Genomic DNA, 18,359 nt, shown 5'->3' with positions numbered 1-18,359 from the left:
AGCAGGGGGAGTGGGAGAGGGAGAAGCAGGCCCCTTGCAGAGCAGGGAGCCCGATGTGGGGCTTGATCCCAGGACCCTGGGATCATGACCTGAGCGGAAGGCAGACGCTTAACGACTGAGCCACCCAGGCACCCCAGAGTTGGGTAATTTTAGAATTAATACTCTAAAGTTTAAAATTTCCCCCCAGGAAAGTCATGCCTCTAAACAAAAAAAATCCCTTGATATCACTGACTAGACTGAAGTTTATCAAATATATCAAATGTTTAAAATATATTTAAATATTTTTCTATTGTTTTCAGCCAGTAGTAGAAGAGATTTTGTGGGTAGAATAACTTGCCAATTCTCTGTGCTGACTTAGGATCTTTCTTTATTTTTTTATATTTATTTACTTACTTAATTTTTTTTTTTTTTGAGAGAGAGAGAGGGTGTGCAAGCAGGGGAAGGGGCAGAGGAAGAGAGAGAAAATCTTAAGCAGGCTCCATGCCCAGCGCAAAGCCTGACACGGGGCTCAGTCTCACGGCCCTGAGATCATGACCTGAACCAAAATCAAGAGTTGGATGCTTAACCTACTGAGCCACCCAGGTGCCTCTAGGAATTCTTTATATTTAATGACTTTCAGTAATTATACTATATTTCATTGACCCCAAGATGGTGTAGATGATAAGACTCAAAGAAAAATGAAATCTTGCCATTTGCAACAACATGGATGGAGTTAGAATGTAGTATGCTAAGTGAAATAAGTCAGAGAAAGACAAATACCATATGAGCTCATTCATATGAAATTTAAGAAAGAAAATAGATGAACATATGGGAAGAGGAAAAAGAAATAAAGGAGAGAGGGAAAGAAGCTATAGAGACTCTTTAATGGTAGAGAACAAACTGAGGGTTGATGGAGGGAGAAGGGTGGGGGATGGGCTAGATGGGTATTAAAGAGGGCACTTGATGTGATGAGCACTGGGTATTGTATGTAAGTGATGAATCACTGAATTCTACTCCAGAAACCAATATTGCATTTTATGTTAACTAACTAAAATTTAAATTAAAAAAGAAAAGAAAATCTTTAAAAAAAAAAAAAAAGATTAATTTTCTGGCACCTGGCTGGCTCAGTTAGTGGAGCATACAACTCTTGGTTTCAGGATTGTGAGTTTGAGCCTCATGCTGGGTGTAGAGATGACTTAAAAAATGAAAAAAAAATCTTCAAAAAATAAAACACTCATCATTGATTTAATAACAAGATTTATTGAGATATGTGTTACAAAAGACATAGAAACAGAGTAGGGGCCTATAAGAGCAAGGGAGTCAAGAGAGGAGGGTTATAGAGTGACTTTAGAAAAGATGGTACAGTTTTGGGCGCCTGGGTGGCTCAGATGGTTAAGCATCTGCCTTCGGCTCAGGTCATGATCTCAGGGTCCTGGGATCGAGTCCCACATCGGGTTCCCTGCTCAGTGCAGAGCCTGCTTCTCCCTCTCCCTCTGCCACTCCCTCTGCTTGTGCTCTTCTGTCTATCTCTCTGTCAAATAAATAAATAAAATCTTAAAAAAAAAAAGATGGTACAGTTTTTCCCTGCTCTCTGAAAGTAGAGTGTTCCCATGAAACTTTTTGTAATCTGAAATGGCATCAAGTGAAAACTCAGTTACCATAATTTATATGGAAAAATTTTGAATGTTCCCACACCCAAAAAATAACCCCTCAGGTTTTTCTGATACCTTACGCTACATCTTGCTAATGGATGCACAAAAGTCATCAAGATAAAGCACAGATACTCACAGACAGTTCAAAGGTAGGGCAGCATGATGCTGGAATGCTGAGTGCAGTTCCCTGGGAAGCAGTTTGGTGGTGCTGTTCTTGCTGCTGGGGTTCCTGTTGCTTCTGTAACAGTTACTACAAAACAAAGGCTGAACACTATTTTCACTTTTTGTCTTTCTTTATAGAAGTGAAAATCCTCTTCGGACCTCTTTTGGTTAGCAAAAACGGATACTAATGTAGTTCTTTCGTAAAAGTAAAGTGGCGTCACACAAACTTGAAAAGCAGGTGATACCTGTCTTTTGAACTGGCAACAAGGGAAAGTAACAGGTAGAAAATTGAGAAGTAGAGCATATTGTGAAACAGGAGTTTATGTAAGGTGACTGAAACATACTGTATATAGGTAGGTGGGGTGTATATTAAAGTATCAGACTTAAGAGAAGTTAGTATATCAGCAGCCTGCTTTAGGACTTACTGGTTTTTGAAATAGTGTCCTTATGGATTGACTATTGTATACATTTTTGTTTAATTTTCCAGTTTTGTATTCTGAAAGCAAGAGCTATGTAATTACAGGAATTTATTATATTTATGAGCTAAACGTAATTAAAATGTAGTTTGTAGAAATTTACCTAAAATTTCTTTAAAACATAATTCGGGGCTCCTGGGTGGCTCAGTCGTTACGTGTCTGCCTTAGGCTCAGGTCATGATCCTGGTGTCCTGGGATCAAGCCCCGCCTCAGGCTCCCTGCTCAGCGGGAAGCCTGCTTCTCCCTCCCCCACCCCCTCTGCTTGTGTTCCCTCTCTCACTGTGTCTTTCTCTGTCAGATAAATAAATAAAATCAAAAAAATAAATAAATAAAACATATAATTCAAGACTTTAAATGATTTAATTTTCAGATGTTCCAGTATATTTTTGGCAACAGCTTAAAGTTTTGACATACTTTTTGGAGAGAAGTACCTTTTCTTAATCACTGGTTCCTAGTTACTTGGGGAAAAGATTCTTCTCTTTTGGTATTTATTGATCACATCGTCTAAAGATCAGACTCTGTATATCTTTTTTTCTTTATAGTAATGGATGATAGTAACCTTTCAAATTTGAATTGACTTAATAGGAAAGGTGTTTTGCTAAAGATATTTGTATTTGTTTGCCTCAGACGTAAGTTCATATAAAATGAGCAACTCCTGTGGTGAAATATAATCCAGGAAGTGCTAGAACTTCTTTTGCTTGTTTTTTGTTGTTGTTTTGTTTTTTGTTTTTTGTTTTTAAGTAGGCTCCATTGACAGAGCCAGCCAGGCTCCCCAGTTTTTGCTCGTTATTCTGCCCTACTCATGTCTCCCAGCTTTCCTTTCCATTAAAAAAAATTCTTTTTTTTGCTACATATTTAGATGTTTTCAAGGTTGGTGTGTAACTTTTGATTTACAAATATCTTTGCTGCTGACCAAGACTGGGCAGTCGGTAGGGATGGAGAAATTCTCCTCTCTCTTCCCATTCCAGTGTTAACTGTAAAGTAGAAATAGAGGAAGAGAGAATATCAATAAAGGAGTTCCACTAAAACTATTTAACTTTAGTCTGTATGTGAAATTTAGATTCTCATATGTGAAATATAATTTAGCTCAGATAAGTACACCCCTGAATTAGTAGAATAGGTTTTATTTTGAAAATGATGGGGTTTTTGTACATTTTCTAGTGTTCACATAACTGTGTATTTGAAAATTCTTCTCATATTTTGTATTAATTTATTCAGATTATTAATTTTCTCAATTTCATCCTTTTTTATTGCCATATAATTGACATATAATATTGTGTAATTTTAAGGTGTACATGTTGATTTGATACATTTATATATTACAGTATGGTTACCACCTTAGCATTAGGTTAGCTAACACCTCTATCATATTGGAAATTCTCTTTTATTTAATTAATTTGTTTATATTTTTCAAGAATCCTCTTTTAAACCTATTTATGTGTATAGAGAACATGAGTGGTTTTTTTAAAACACATTTTGGATATACTTAACTGTTCTTACAAAAATAATTTTCTTGTAGCCAAATGTAATTTTTGATGTTTATAAAGTGCCTTCTTCCATTCATAGTAACACTTTGCCCAGTGATAAAATGTATTTCTTCAATAGGCAATATGTATGTGTATGTTTAAGAACATAGTTGTAACTGAACTTTTTCAGTTAAGTATAGCATTTGAAATAGATGGTAATTAGCTATAGCAGACGAAAAGGTTTAAAATATCAATTCCTAAATCAATATATTCTTAATGCTTCTTAAAAATACTTATTTAAGGGGTGCCTGTATGGCTCAGCCGGTTAAGCGTGTGACTCTGGTTTGGGCTCAGGTCATAATCTCATGGGTCATGAGAATGAGCCCCAAGTGGGGCTCTGCACTCACCGGGGAGTCTGCTTGAGATTCTCTACCTGTGCCCCTCCACCCACTCATCCATGTGCTCTCTCTCTCTCAAGAATAATAAATCTTTAAAAAATTTATTAAAATTTGAGAAGGTACATTGTTGTATGCTTCAAACTCCAGAAAGTATAGAAACATACACAGTGAGAATTCACCTTCCACACAGGATGTTATATTTTTTCCCCAGTGTATCCTTCCAGAGATATTTTTAACATATACAAATACTGCATATATGTGTTATTTTATCATAAAACCTCCTTTGAACACAGTTTTGTATCTTGCTTTTTTTTCCCATTTAATGTATCATAAAGATCTCTCCACAGTGGCACACTGTTATTATACCACAATTTCACCAGCTCCCTTTGATTGTTTCCAGTCTTTTGTATTACAAATAATGTTAAAAATGAGTAAACGAGACCTACCTCGTTTCACCAGTATGCAAGTGTATTTATGGGACAAGTTCCTAGAGGGGAATTGCTGGGCTTATATGCATTTATAATTTTGGTAGATATTGGCAGTCTGCCTGATACAGAGCAGTGGTTTTGAACCAGGGGCAGTTTTGTTCCAGGGAGACATTTGGCAAAGTCCGGGACACTGATTTTTCACTATTTGGGGGAGGGCCATGCTCCTGGTATGTTTGAGAGCTGTTTGATTTATGTGAACTATTAGGTCCTTTATTCATTTTCCAGTAAGAGTAATCATGCCCTTTGTTCATTATATAAATTTTGAATACCTTTTCTCTGTGTCTATTTGTCTTTTGATTTCTGCTTGGCAAAAACACTATGAACATTTTTTTTTTTTAAAGATTTTATTTATCTGACAGAGACACAGCGACAGAGGGAACACAAGGAGGGGGAGTGGGAGAGGGAGAAGCAGGCTTCCCTCTGAGCAGGGAGCCCAACGCAGGGCTAGATCCCGAGGACCCTAGGATGATGACCTGAGGTGAAGGCAGACGCCCAATGACTGAGCCGCCCAGGTGCCCACTATGAACATTTTTAAAAACATATTGTATATGAAGGAAATTGCTGAGTTTTGGTTGGAAATGCCTTCCTTAGTATCAGTTATTCAAGGATTCTTCCATCTTTGTGGGAACACTTTTATCATTTCATTTTGTGCATTTTGATATTTGATGTATTTGGAATTTATCCTGGTATAAGGTATAAATACAACTTACTTTTTTCCAGATCACTACCTAAAGACACTATCACTATTTAATAATTATCTGTCTTTTTCTACTGATTTAAAATACTGTTATCACATACAAACTTCTCATGTATTTGAGTCTAAAGATACGTTTTAATGAAATCAATATCTTGGAGATATCTGCACTCCTATGTTTATTGCAGCATTATTAATGATAGCCAAGATATGGAAACAATCTAAGTATCACCTACAGATGAATAGATAAAGATGTGGTTTGTGTCTACACACACACACACACACAATGGAATATTATTCAGCCACAAGAAAGAAGGAAATTCTGCTGTGCAACAGTATGGATGAACCTGGAGGGTATTTCGCTAAGTGCAATAAACCAGACAAAGAAAGACAAATGTGTGGTACCACTTATATGTGAACCAAAAAAAAACCAAAACCAATTTCATGGAAACAGAATGGTGGCTCCTAGGAGCTTGGGGAGGGGGAAGTGCGGAGATGTAGGTCAAAGGGTACAAACTTTCAGTTACAGGATGAGTAAGTTCTGAGGACCTGGTGTACAGCATGGTGACTATAGTTAATAATACAGTACTGTATACTTGAAATTGGCTGAGAGTAGCTCTTAAGCCTTCTCACCACACATGCACAAAAAATGAGTCAACTGTGAGGTAATGCATGTGTTAATTGTCTTGATCTTAGTAATCATTATACAGTATGTATGTATAGCAAATAATCATGTTGTATACTCTATATAATTGTATTTCTCATAGGTGCCTCAATAAAGTTGGAAAATATAAATAAACTATGTTTGAATATCTAGTAGGATGGCAAGGCTATTCCCTCATTATTCTTACTTGGATTTTTCCTGCCTGTTCTTGTTTTTCTTAATATGAACTTCAGAATTAGCTTGTATGATTAAAAAAATTTGTTTTATTATAATCTCATTTTAGGTGTTGATTAATTTAAGTAGAATTGATATCTTTTATGATGTTGAGTTTCCTCTCTGAGAACAATGGGTGTTCTTAGGAATGTTTTAAAGATATCTTTATATAGACTTACACTTATTTAGTTTATTTCTCTGTTTTATTTTTTTGTTGTTGCACTTGTAAATGGGGTCTTGCATTACATATTCTGATTATTTGTAAATATGAAAGCTTATTTCCGTGTACCAATTTGTACTCGGTCACCATTTCAAGTTCTTATTGTTTGTATTTTTCAGTTGATTTTCCAATACACAACCATTATCTAGAAAGAGTAATATTTTTATCTCCTTCATTCCAAGTTATTATACCCTTTCTCTTGTCTATTTATATTTGCTAGAAATTCCAGAACAATATTAGATGGATGATAAAAAAAACATTGTGGTAGAATACTTTTTCTGAAAGCTTCTTGTATTTTAGGACAGATGTTTCCTTATTTCCTTTTTAAACTTGATAACTTTTGGTGGATTGATGTCGCTAATTCTTTCATATTGGAAATATTCATCAGTCTTTTTAAAGAGTTTTCATCAATAGAGGATGTAAATTTTTTAAATGCCTTTTCAGCATCCATTGATATGATATGATTTTTTTCTTCTTAAATCTATTAGAATGAAATATGAGTAGATCTTCCCATCTTTAACTATCCTTGCATTGCTGGGTAAACCCCACATAGTCAAGGACGATTAGTTTTTAATATTCAGTGCTTTTTCTCGCAGGTTTACCATGTTCATTCTGACAGCTATGAGACACAAAACCAGCACTATGGAAGAAGCTTAACAAAAGAAACTCTAAAGGATGGTAAGGATTGAAAAACCTATTTCAATACTTTTATTACTGCACAGTTATCAAAACAATTCTAAAGTAATTTCAATCTTAATTCTTTGGTATAATGATAGTATAATGACTCAATCCATAATAAATAAACATAAATCCTTAAATTTACACAATTGAATTATTCATAATCCCTGGTTTATAATACACCAAAACCAGGGATCCGTGAATGCCTTCTTTTACATTTTAGCACATTTCTTATTTATTATTATACATTAAAAAAATAATGAACATCTGTGAACCAGCCATATAGTTGAAGTCCTGAAACTCGAGGTTGTCTTTCAAATCCTAGGATGTAAATCATAGTGTATTAAAACTGCTTTTTACATAAGAGACTTTAAAGTATGTATTGTTGTATGTAATGTATTTTTATTGAAATCTCCCATGTCTAGTTTAGTTGTATATTATAAGCTTCTAGAATTACATAATAAATAAATGGCATTAGAAGTAGTTTAAAGTCAGTTAACATACATACCTCTAAAATAGTTATAGCCAAGCTATTACAAAAGCAATGAGACCTTAATAGATTTCTGGAAATAATATTCTATTAAGAAGTTTATTCTTAGCTTTGCCTAAGATGGGAAAGAGCTTATATGTAGTGTAATAGTTTGAAGAAAAATTTTAATTTTTTTTAAAGATTTTATTTATTTGACAGAGAGAGAGAGCAAGAGCAGGAACACAAGCAGGCTTCCCGCTTGGCAGGGAGCCCCATGTGCGGCTCGATCCCAGGACCCTGGGATCATGACCTGAGCCGAAGGCAGACACTTAACGACCGAGCCACCCAGGCGCCCCCCAAAAATTTAATTTTATATATAGAAAACAAATATACACAGTGTGATCTTAACAGTATTTGCCTTGGTTTACTTAACCAATAGCAGGTAATATTCAGATTGGCTCTTTATTAAAATATTTTGCAGGCTAATGTGAATATACATCTTTAGCGATTTCTGTCCCAGAGTGAGGGAGCAAACTGTTTAAGAGCAGAAATGAAATTATATATGCCCATAAATTCTCAAATAGGATAAAATAGGCATAAATAACTTTAAAAGAGGCTTAATAATCTGATCGGTTAAAACATGTAAAAGTCTCAATTTTGAATAACATATTCAACCTGGGTAGTATTGATCCCCAAAGTGAGCTTAACTTTTGTGAAGACTGATTTAATCAATATTAAGAACAGGAAGAATTTATTATACTTATGATTTGGTATTTTGGTAATGGGCTGTTGATGCCATTACACGTAGTTGTGATTTGACTGTAGGTTTTAGATTAGCTCTTGAATGTGATTTTCTAACAAGTAATCTTAGTAAAAAATAAATCCCTCACACTGGCAAATGAAGCAAATCTTGGAATCACATTCCTAAAGAGAATAGAGAGAGAACTAAACTACCAGTCTTTGTGTAATAATTTTTTTAATCTAAATAGTTTATTTCACTTTACGTAAGTGTCATTTTCTAGTAAAAGAATCTTCACTAGAGGGCACCTGGGTGGCTCAGATGGTTAAGCGTCTGCCTTCGGCTCAGGTCATGATCCCAGGGTCCTAGGATCGAGTCCCACATCGGGCTCCCGGCTCAGCGGGGAGCCTGCTTCTCCCTCTGACCCTCTCCCCTCTCATGCTGTTTCTCTCTCGCTCGCCCTCTAAAAAATAAATAAATAAAATCTTTAAAGAAAAAAAAAAATCTTCACTAGAAATTAAGTTGTGGCCCAGGTTTCTATGTCTTGACTAGAATTTTGCCTGTTCAGCTAATTGCAAGGGGTAAAGGGAAGAAATTGATGAATTGTATCTAAGATGAGTTTATTTCCCACATGATAGCTAGTTCATAATTTCATTATAATCCTAATATTTTCTTGTTTATAGGAGTCTCCAGGTTTTTTCATAATGGATTCTGCTTAAGAAAAGATGCTGTTGCTGCCAGTATTCAGAAGATTGAGAATATTCTGCAGTGGTTTGAAAATCAGAAGCAACTTAACTTTTATGCAAGTTCATTACTGTTTGTTTATGAAGGTTCATCTCGGCCAACTCCTACAAAATCGAATGACAGAACTTTGGTAGAAAAGTTTTTGTCCAAAGGGCAGCTGTCAGACACAGATGTACTGGAGTACAATAATAACTTTCATGTGTTAAATTCCACAGAGAATGGAAAAATAGATGCTTCCGTAGGCAAAAGCTTGTCCAAGATGTATGCTCGTCACAGAAAAATGTGTTCAAAAAAGCATCACAGTCAGACTTCATTGAAAGTTGAAAATACAGAGCAAGACAATGGGTGGAAAAGCATGTCACAGGAACATTTAAATGGAAATGTACTCTCCCAACTGGAAAAAGTTTTTTATCATCTTCCCACTGGTTGCCAAGAGATTTCAGAAGCAGAAGTGCGAATGATAGATTTTGCTCATGTGTTCCCTAGCAACACAATAGATGAGGGATATGTTTATGGGCTGAGGCATTTAATTACCGTACTGCAAAGTATTTTAGACAATTGAATCCTTTGCTGCAGTCTTCTTAAGGGAAGGAGCAATCAAGAACAGCAGTCAGTATCTCTGTACTTGTAAAGCTATGTAAAAAAATTTATATTGTGAGTCTACATTTTGTCTTTATACTTTTGGTAGAAGGGTTATCTTTTTATAATCTTACTCAGGAAAACTAATTATTTGTTCATTAGAAAACTATGAAGAATAAAGAAAGGAATCTTAAGCAGGGAATGTGGTGGTACATGGCTTAAACATCTGTTTGGCTGAAGCAAACTGCAAACCATTATTCAGCCATTAAGAGTTAATTTAGCTTTCTGTAGCCAATCTGTCATGAAATCTCTGTCCACCCAACCTTGACAATGAGCCATATCTAAACTCATTACATTATTAGAACACTTTTAAAAATCTAGAAAGCACAGGTTGATGTCCTTAGTATTACTATGTGTGTATGAAGTTACTAAAACTGGAGAAAATTCTACTTCAGAACAGTTAAGTACTGTTCAGGTTTTATATTAAAAGTTCAGACCAGCATATCAAAAGGTGCTTCTTAGTAAAGCGATTTAGAATTATTGCATTCCAAAAGCAGATTTTCTCTTTAATTTCCATTAATATGCATATTTCAATATATTATACTTCATAAGAAAGATAATTGAACAACAACAACAACAAAAATCTTGAAATTAAGGTCACTAATTATTCTTGCCAGGGTTAGAAGAGAGAAGTTATTTGCAAGGAACAAAATGGTTTTCTTTTAAAATCTTTCATTTATGTGAAATTGGAATCTATATTTACTACATTGTGAAAAGTGCTATAAAGTGCTATAATACCTTTTCCTCTTAACTGCAACTTCAAAAGGAAGATGATTGAAGCTTTGTCTTATTTCTCCTTTAAATAGCTTTTGAGAATTTTCTCATTTAAAATTCATGTATTTATATGTCCCCATTTAGTTCAGCAGTAGTATAAATATATGTTGCTAAAAAGTGTTTCTCAGAATTCTAATAAGTAGTGAAGGACACCATCCAGTATTGTGTTATCAAAAATACTACGTGTAAATTAGTGCATCTCTATGAGTTTGGCGCATATCTAAATCCATGCTTCTATTTCACTGTTACTCAAAACAGTTTTATATCCTATTCCAGAGAGAAATTATGATTTAATTTTGTGATAGGTGGGGGAATGCTATTTTTCCTGGAAAAATTAGATTTTTAAGTATTATGTGTTTCATATTTACCACCTTTTTAAAAAAAATAACTAGTTATTGAAAACATTTAAAACTTTGAAATTAAATTTACAAATATGTTAGATATTTATGAAAGCATTACTTGCACTTTGATTTACTAATAACACATCTAAGTAGTTAACAGTTTTGTCATATTCCTGGAAAATGTTTTAGATTTGTGGCCTGTTGGACTTTTCCCCCTTCTTTCCCCCCTAGAATTACAAATTAAAGTTTTAAATCTAAGCAGTTTTTTTTGGTGAGGAGGAAAGTATCACAATTTTATGTTTATTCACCTTCCCAACCTCTCTAAGTGTACTTTGCAAATATCTGAGCACAGACAGAAGTACCAAATGCTCTATGAATTCTATGCTTAGCAAATTATTAAACCTGAATTACTTTAAAATTCATATACATTTTGGGGTGCCTGGGTGGCTCAGTCATTATGTGTCTGCCTTCAGCTCAGGTCACAATCCTGGGGTCCTGGGATTGAGCCCCGCATTGGGCTCCCTGCTCAGCGGGAAGCCTGCTTCTTCCTCTCCTCCTCCCCCTGCTTGTGTTCCTGCTCTTGCTATAACTCTATCTGTCAAATAAATCAATAAAATCTTTTAAAAAAATTAACATACATTTTGTTATAGCAAAATTTGTTATTTTAATTTTATTTAGAGTCAGTATAAGTATTTTTCACAGAGACTTCATATTTTTCTCTACTGCCTAAATGGGTATTGGCTGTAGCTTTTTTTGTGGGGATGGATTTCAAGTCCTAATAGTCAAACATTTTTTAATTTTACTTTTTTTCTCCTACAATATAGACTTTTGTTGTTGTTGTTGTTATTTGGACAGTAGTTCAATAAGTCTTTAAGCTCAGATAATTAACAATTTTGAGTCTTTTAACGAGAGGCTTTTTTGTATGGGATGGTATCAGCCTATGCACAATGAATTTAATAAATTTAAGTATTACCGGACTTTTTGCACATTTTAGCTCAATAAAGTGTGAATCAGCTTTCTAGATTTTCTTTATCCATATTTGGAAATACAGTTTTGTAAAAATCAGTCTTACCTTTTTGATACAGTAGATCATCTTTGGTTTTGTTTTAATAAAACAAGCGCTTTTATCTTTTGTTTTTCAGGGAAAGGATTAACATTTAATTCTGTTTGTTTACATTTTTATCACTGTTATCCAATGCCCATTTTATGTTACTTTATAAGTAAGCTTACATGTCACAGAATAAGTATCTGTTTATGTAATCTACATGTGAATATTTTACTGTCTAGCCCAGTCATTTAACATTATGCTGATATTTACCACTGCGGGGAAGAATGATCACTATTCACCAAGCATATTTAAACATGTACATCTTTAAGAAATAAGCATAATAAGGATAATAGTTTGGGTTAATAGGATTATCATAGGTGTTTTTCCCCTAGGAAACATAAATAATGATTTTAGTGTATTTCTTATGGAATGCACTCATGAAAAGGACTTTAAGAAATTGTGGATAGTGAGTAATACATTTCTCTAATAAAAATTTAAATTGTATAATAGTTTTATAATAAAGTACACTAATTGATATTTTAATATGGATGGAAGTTGTGTAGATGCAAATAAATTAAAAATTGATAAATGCTAAATATTTTATCTAAATAGTTTTTCAAGAAACAGTTGTGAAAATGTGTATATTAAGTGGCTCTAACATGGAGCTAGTGGTATTTTCAACTCAGTATTCATTATTCTTTGTTTCATGTGTCTAGAAAGTTCATACTTAGTATGCCTCTTTACACTACAATTTACTATTGTGGGGCTTTAGATTGGGTTCAACTGAATAAGAACTTTTTTTCTGGTTTTGAGTGTAATTTATTATTTTATGATTTCTAAGACGATGTTCATATTATCTCTATCATGTCTATTAAATTGATAATATAACTTAAAAGGATTAATTTTCAGAGATATTTCAGTTGTAATTTTCATATTTCATGCAACTGAAAACATTTGTTTCTAGGATTTGGAATATTGTAGAAAATACAGGATGAAAGAAAATGGTATGAAACAGTTTTATTTGTGAAATTACAGAAATTTTGTCCACTGTTTTTAAAACATTGTCATCATTTTAATACTCTCTTAGCAGTTAGACATTTGATACTTTAAAACTTGATTTGCTCTTAAAATTGTTTACAATGCTTTGTAATAATCTTCCTTATCCAGTGCCTTTAACCTTGATTTGATATGTTTATAGCCTCAGTTATCATTCCACTACATCCTATAATATTTTTATAGCCTAGACAGCAGTTTCTTTTAAAAAGACATGTTAATTTGATCATGTAAAGAGATAGCAATTGTCTGTCAATGCTTTGGGAAGACAAGTAGAGTTGCCTATAGGCCAGGCTTCTTAATTCATTCAAAAATATTTAGTGGATGTCTACCATGTGCCCAGCATTTTTGGCCCCTGAATATACAGTTCAGACAAAGCCCTAACCATTTTCTGCATTCTATCTAGATGGGGTGGGTTTGGGGACCGAATTAAAGGAGAGATACAGAAAAATATGCATTTAGCAATAATAAAGTTAACTAGCATTTGAGTTTGTGTAAAGATAAGGAAATGATTATTGAGCTGAGATGAAGCAACTGACAATATGTTAGGTTAAAAATAATACTTTGCAGCATTATAACCTCTATTTGACTCTTGAGTTCAGGTAGTAATTATAGATAGGATAAAAAGGCCTTAATTTTTCACTTTTCTTGCTGGTAAAGGTACGTTTATTTTTAGGCTGTCCATTTTAGAGTAGTGTTTTAACAGAACATTACTGTGAAAAACATTCCATTACATATTCACAAGCAAATTACTGCACATTTTTAAAATTGGGTTTTACAATTTAGTACAAATACTTTAGGCCTCAGTCTCATCTTCAAACCACTGGTATTTTAAGTTTGGCAAGGAATATGAAATTTTTGACTTACGGAGTGACTATATTGTTACTAAAAGTGCTTGCTAATATTTTGGGATGGAGTCTCCGTTTTCTTGATGTTTTAATTCTTGTTACTTATGTTGATAGTGTCAATAAGAGGAAATAGCATCGTGTGAGTAAATAGAGTATACTTTGAAAAATTTTATATTTTAATTGTTAAACTTTGTCATCATTGGATTAAATTTTGGCCTGGGGTTCACTTATAATATATGTTAACAAGTTTAATTATGAAGTGAAATAGTTTCAAGTATGATGTGTAATGCACCTGCATATAAATGAAATTGGCGTGCACAAAGACACTTTACTATAGGGAGTTGTACTGGAAGATTTATGAAAGCATGTGAAATTGCACCTAAAATTGTATTAGTGACTATGCTAAATTTATTGTACTTGATGAATGAATGTATTTAGTGTAGTCAAAGTTACTTTGGTTTTAAATGTCTATACAATGTCTTTTTTTTAATGTGTTTGTAATTTGTAGTATTGATGGGGGTATTCTTGGACTGCAGGGGTTATTGTCAATGTGTGATTTGTGTTTTTGTTTTATAGAATCATCTAATGTGATATACTGATTTTTATAAGTGATATTTAGATAATTCTAATAACTGTATATTTGACAACCTATTAAAATGTTTTGCATTGGAGCTTTTCTTCATTAATTGTAATATGCTAACAAACTCATGGTAATTTAAAAATAACTCATTCAACAAATATTTGAGTGCATGTTATGTACCAGAAACTACAGGAATCATAGGGATTCAAGGATGATTAAGACAAGCTGTTAACAGAAAAAACCAAAAACACATGCATTGCAAATGAAAAAGTATGTAAACTTTTTGCCTGAATATTTTTCTATGAGATATACTAAAATCTTTGGAATCAACCTTATAGTCAAATTGACTTGGCTGTGAAAATACATACTATAATTGTAAAACTTCAGAAGTGGGTAAGATAGTTTTGCCTGTATTTGAAGATTCATGAATCAGCTACTTAATCAGTGACCTAATTATTTTCATTCATTAATTAAAAAGGGTACTATCAAACACATACCGTATATTAGGCACCATATTTGGCTTTGGAGATTTTGAAAAGTTGCATAGGAGATTCAGTACATGTTCTCAAGATATGTACTCTCTGGTAGAAAGAAAAAAACTATTAATATGGGATAAAATATTATTGGGGCTATGACTGATACTTAACCAATATCCAGCAGGGCTGTGAAAGAGAAGAGTCAGTTCTGATAAAATGCAACAGGAAGCTTCATTGCAATTGTGAGTCAAGGCTCCATAAAGCTATACGGCATTCCTCTTTTATGCCTGCTACTGTGAACTGTGGGAAGGAGCAATACTATATGAAGTAGTTTCTTAAGATTGGCTGCCTAGGGAGGGGGGAAAGATGGTGGAGGAGTAGGGGACCCTATTTCAACTGGTCCCCGGAATTGAGCTGGATATCTACCAGACCACTTTGAGCACCCACGAAACCAGCCTGATATGTAAGATCTGGATCTCTACAAACAGAATATCGCAGGCAGTTGGTTTTGAGGTACGAAAGGGAGAGCCGTGATTCTGGGGGCAGAAATCGGAGGATAAATGGCAGTGGGAGGGTGCCTGGCCGTGGGGATCCTACACCGCCGGTGAGTGACAGCCTCGCGCGCTGCGGTCCAGGCACAGACTCGCAGACCGGTAGCGGCAGGGAAAGGACTTTAGGGCAGCCCCCGGGGTGGAAAACCGGACCAGTGGGGTCGTGCGCACGTGAACTGCAGCACCCGGATAGAAACCCGGAGCGACGGTCGCGCGCACGCGAACTGCAGTGTCCGAGACAGAAACCCGGTGCGCCGGGGTCCCGCCGGTGACCGGCAACCTCCGGGGTGGAATCCCCCAGCGGCGGAGTCGGGCACACATGAACTGCAGACCCTGGGACAGAACCCCAAGCGGTGGAGTCGCGGGCATGTGCGAACTGGGAGCAGCTGGCGGTTTTAGAAACACAAAGGGCAGAGACGTGCCCCGACCTGGAGGCAGGACTGGGAGCGCTGCGGAGGGGCGCACAACCCAGGACGCTGCAGTCTATAGCAGCACGGACAGAAACAGAGACGGTGTGGCCTGGAGAGCTCACTGAAGAACAGACTGCGGTCTCGCTGCTCTGAGGCAGAGGGTTGGAAACGGTCTCTTCTGCTCTGACTCGTGGAAGAGACACAGAAAGCCGCCAGGGAAAGCTGCCAGAGAACAAAAGCCCCAAAAACTGATTCCCGCTGAGCCCATCCCCCACCACAGGGGCGCAGGGCAACTCCGCCCAAACAGGGTTGCCTGAGTAACAGCGCGGCAGGCCCCTCCCCCAGAAGACAGGCTGGGAAAACAAGAGGCCAACAACCCTAAGGTCCCAAGAAAACAGGTGCATCTTGCTTGGGTTCTGGTCAATAATTTGGACTCTATACATTCCCTCAAACACCCATCAACAGAATGACTAGGAAGAAAAGCCCCCAAAACAGAAAAGACTCAGAGATTATGACTTATGCTGCAGATTTACAAATGGATGCAGATATAACCAAGATGTCGGAGATGGAATTCAGGCTAGCAATTGTGAAGACAATGGCTAGAATGGAGAAACCAATTAATGGCAACATAGAGTCTCTAAGGGCAGAAATAAAAGGTGAATTGGCAGAACTTAAAAATGCTATCAATGAGATCCAATCCAATCTAGATAATCTAACAGCTAGGGTAACTGAGACAGAAGAGAGAATAAGCGATCTGGAAGACAGTATAATAGATAAAAAAGGAAAAGAGGAGGCCAGGGAAAAACAACTCAGAATCCATGAAAATAGAATCAGAGAAATAAGTGACACCATGAGGCGTTCCAATGTCAGAATCATTGGAATCCCAGAGGGAGTGGAGAGAGAGAGAGGGCTAGAAGATGTATTTGAGCAAATCGTAGCTGAGAACTTCCCTAATCTAGGGAATGAAACAAACATTCGAGTCCTAGAGGCAGAGAAGACCCCTCCTAAGATCAAGGAAAACAGGCCAACACCCCGGCATGTAATAGTAAAACTTGCAAATCTTAGAACCAAGGCAACCATCTTAAGGGCAGTTAGGGGGAAGAGATTCCTTACGTACAGAGGGAGGAACATCAGAATAACGTCAGACCTATCCACAGAGACCTGGCAAGCCAGAAAGGCCTGGCAAGACATATTCAGGATACTAAATGAGAAGAACATGCAGCCAAGAATACTTTATCCGGCAAGGCTTTCATTTAGAATGGATGGAGAGATGCAGAGCTTCCACCACCAGCAGAAGTTGAAAAAATATGTGACCACTAAGCCAGCCCTGCAAGAAATATTAAGGGGGGTTCTATAAAAGGGTGATCTACAACAGAAATTTACAGGGACAATCTATAAAAACAACGTCTTCACAGGCAACATGATGACAATTAATTCATATCTTTCAATAATCACTCTCAATGTGAATGGCCTAAACGCTCCCATAAAACGGCACAGGGTTGCAGATTGGATAAAGACAGGACCCATCCATATGCTGTCTACAAGAGACTCATTTGGAACCTAAAGAGACATCCAGACTGAAAGTGAAGGGATGGAGATCCATCTTCCATGCCAGCAGACCTCAAGAGAAAGCTGGGGTAGCAATTCTTTTATCAGACAAATTAGATTTTAAACTAAAGTCTGTAATAAGTGACACAGAAGGACACTATACCATTCTTAAAGGGTCTATCCAACAAGAAGATCTAACAATTGTAAATATCTATGCCCCCAACATGGGAGCAGCCATCTACATAAGCCAACTGTTAACCAAAATAAAGAGTCATATTGATAACAATACATTAATTGTAGGAGACCTCAATACTCCACTCTCAGCAATGGACAGATCATCTAAGCAGAAAATCAACAAGGAAACAAGAGCTTTGAATGATACATTGGACCAGATGGACCTCATAGATATTTACAGAACATTCCACCCTAAAACAACAGAATACTCATTCTTCTCGAGCGCACATGGAACTTTCTCCAGAATAGACCATATACTGGGTCACAAATCAGGTCTCAACCGATACCAAAAGATTGAGATTATTCGCTGCATATTCTCAGACCACAATGCTCTAAAACTGGAACTCAATCACAAGAAAAAAATTGGCAGAAATTCAAACACTTGGAAGCTAAAGACCACTCTGCTCAAGAATGTTTGGGTCAACCAAGAAATCAAAGAACAACTTAAACAATTCATGGAAATCAATGAGAACGAACATCGGTCCAAAACCTATGGGATACTGCAAAGGCGGTCCTAAGGGGGAAATACATAGCCATCCAAGCCTCACTCAAAGAAAATAGAAAAATCCCAAATTCACCAACTAACTCTACACCTTAAAGAACTAGAGAAAAAGCAACAAACGATGCCTAAGCCACACATTAGAAGAGAAATAATTAAAATTAGAGCAGAAATCAATGAATTAGAAACCAGAATCACAGTAGATCAGATCAATGAAACTAGAAGTTGGTTCTTTGAAAGAACTAATAAGATTGATAAACCACTGGCCAGACTTATCCAAAACAAGAGAGAAAGGACCCAAATTAATAAAATTATG

The 18,359-nt window shown here is 35.9% G+C and overlaps 1 protein-coding gene across 2 annotated transcripts in view; it reads left to right on the top strand.

Annotated features, from left to right (window-relative positions):
* IPMK (inositol polyphosphate multikinase) overlaps positions 1 to 14,416 on the top strand; it is a 47,871-nt gene extending 33,455 nt beyond the window's left edge. For both annotated transcript variants that reach the window (XM_064594655.1, XM_064594653.1), the window contains exons 5-6: positions 7,009 to 7,090; positions 8,982 to 14,416. In XM_064594655.1, the coding sequence (XP_064450725.1) occupies positions 7,009 to 7,090; positions 8,982 to 9,604 (705 nt within the window). In that variant the 3' untranslated portion in view covers positions 9,605 to 14,416. The remainder of the gene's footprint in view (positions 1 to 7,008; positions 7,091 to 8,981) is intronic.
* The last annotated feature ends 3,943 nt before the right edge of the window (positions 14,417 to 18,359 follow it).

This window comes from Mirounga angustirostris, unplaced genomic scaffold (genome assembly GCF_029215605.1).
Source record: "Mirounga angustirostris isolate CCGP_5_RB_7025 unplaced genomic scaffold, mMirAng1.0.hap1 SCAF_6, whole genome shotgun sequence".
Lineage (NCBI taxonomy): Eukaryota > Metazoa > Chordata > Mammalia > Carnivora > Phocidae > Mirounga > Mirounga angustirostris.
Note: the sequence above shows the minus strand (reverse complement) of the source record. Positions and strands in the feature narration are given on the sequence as shown.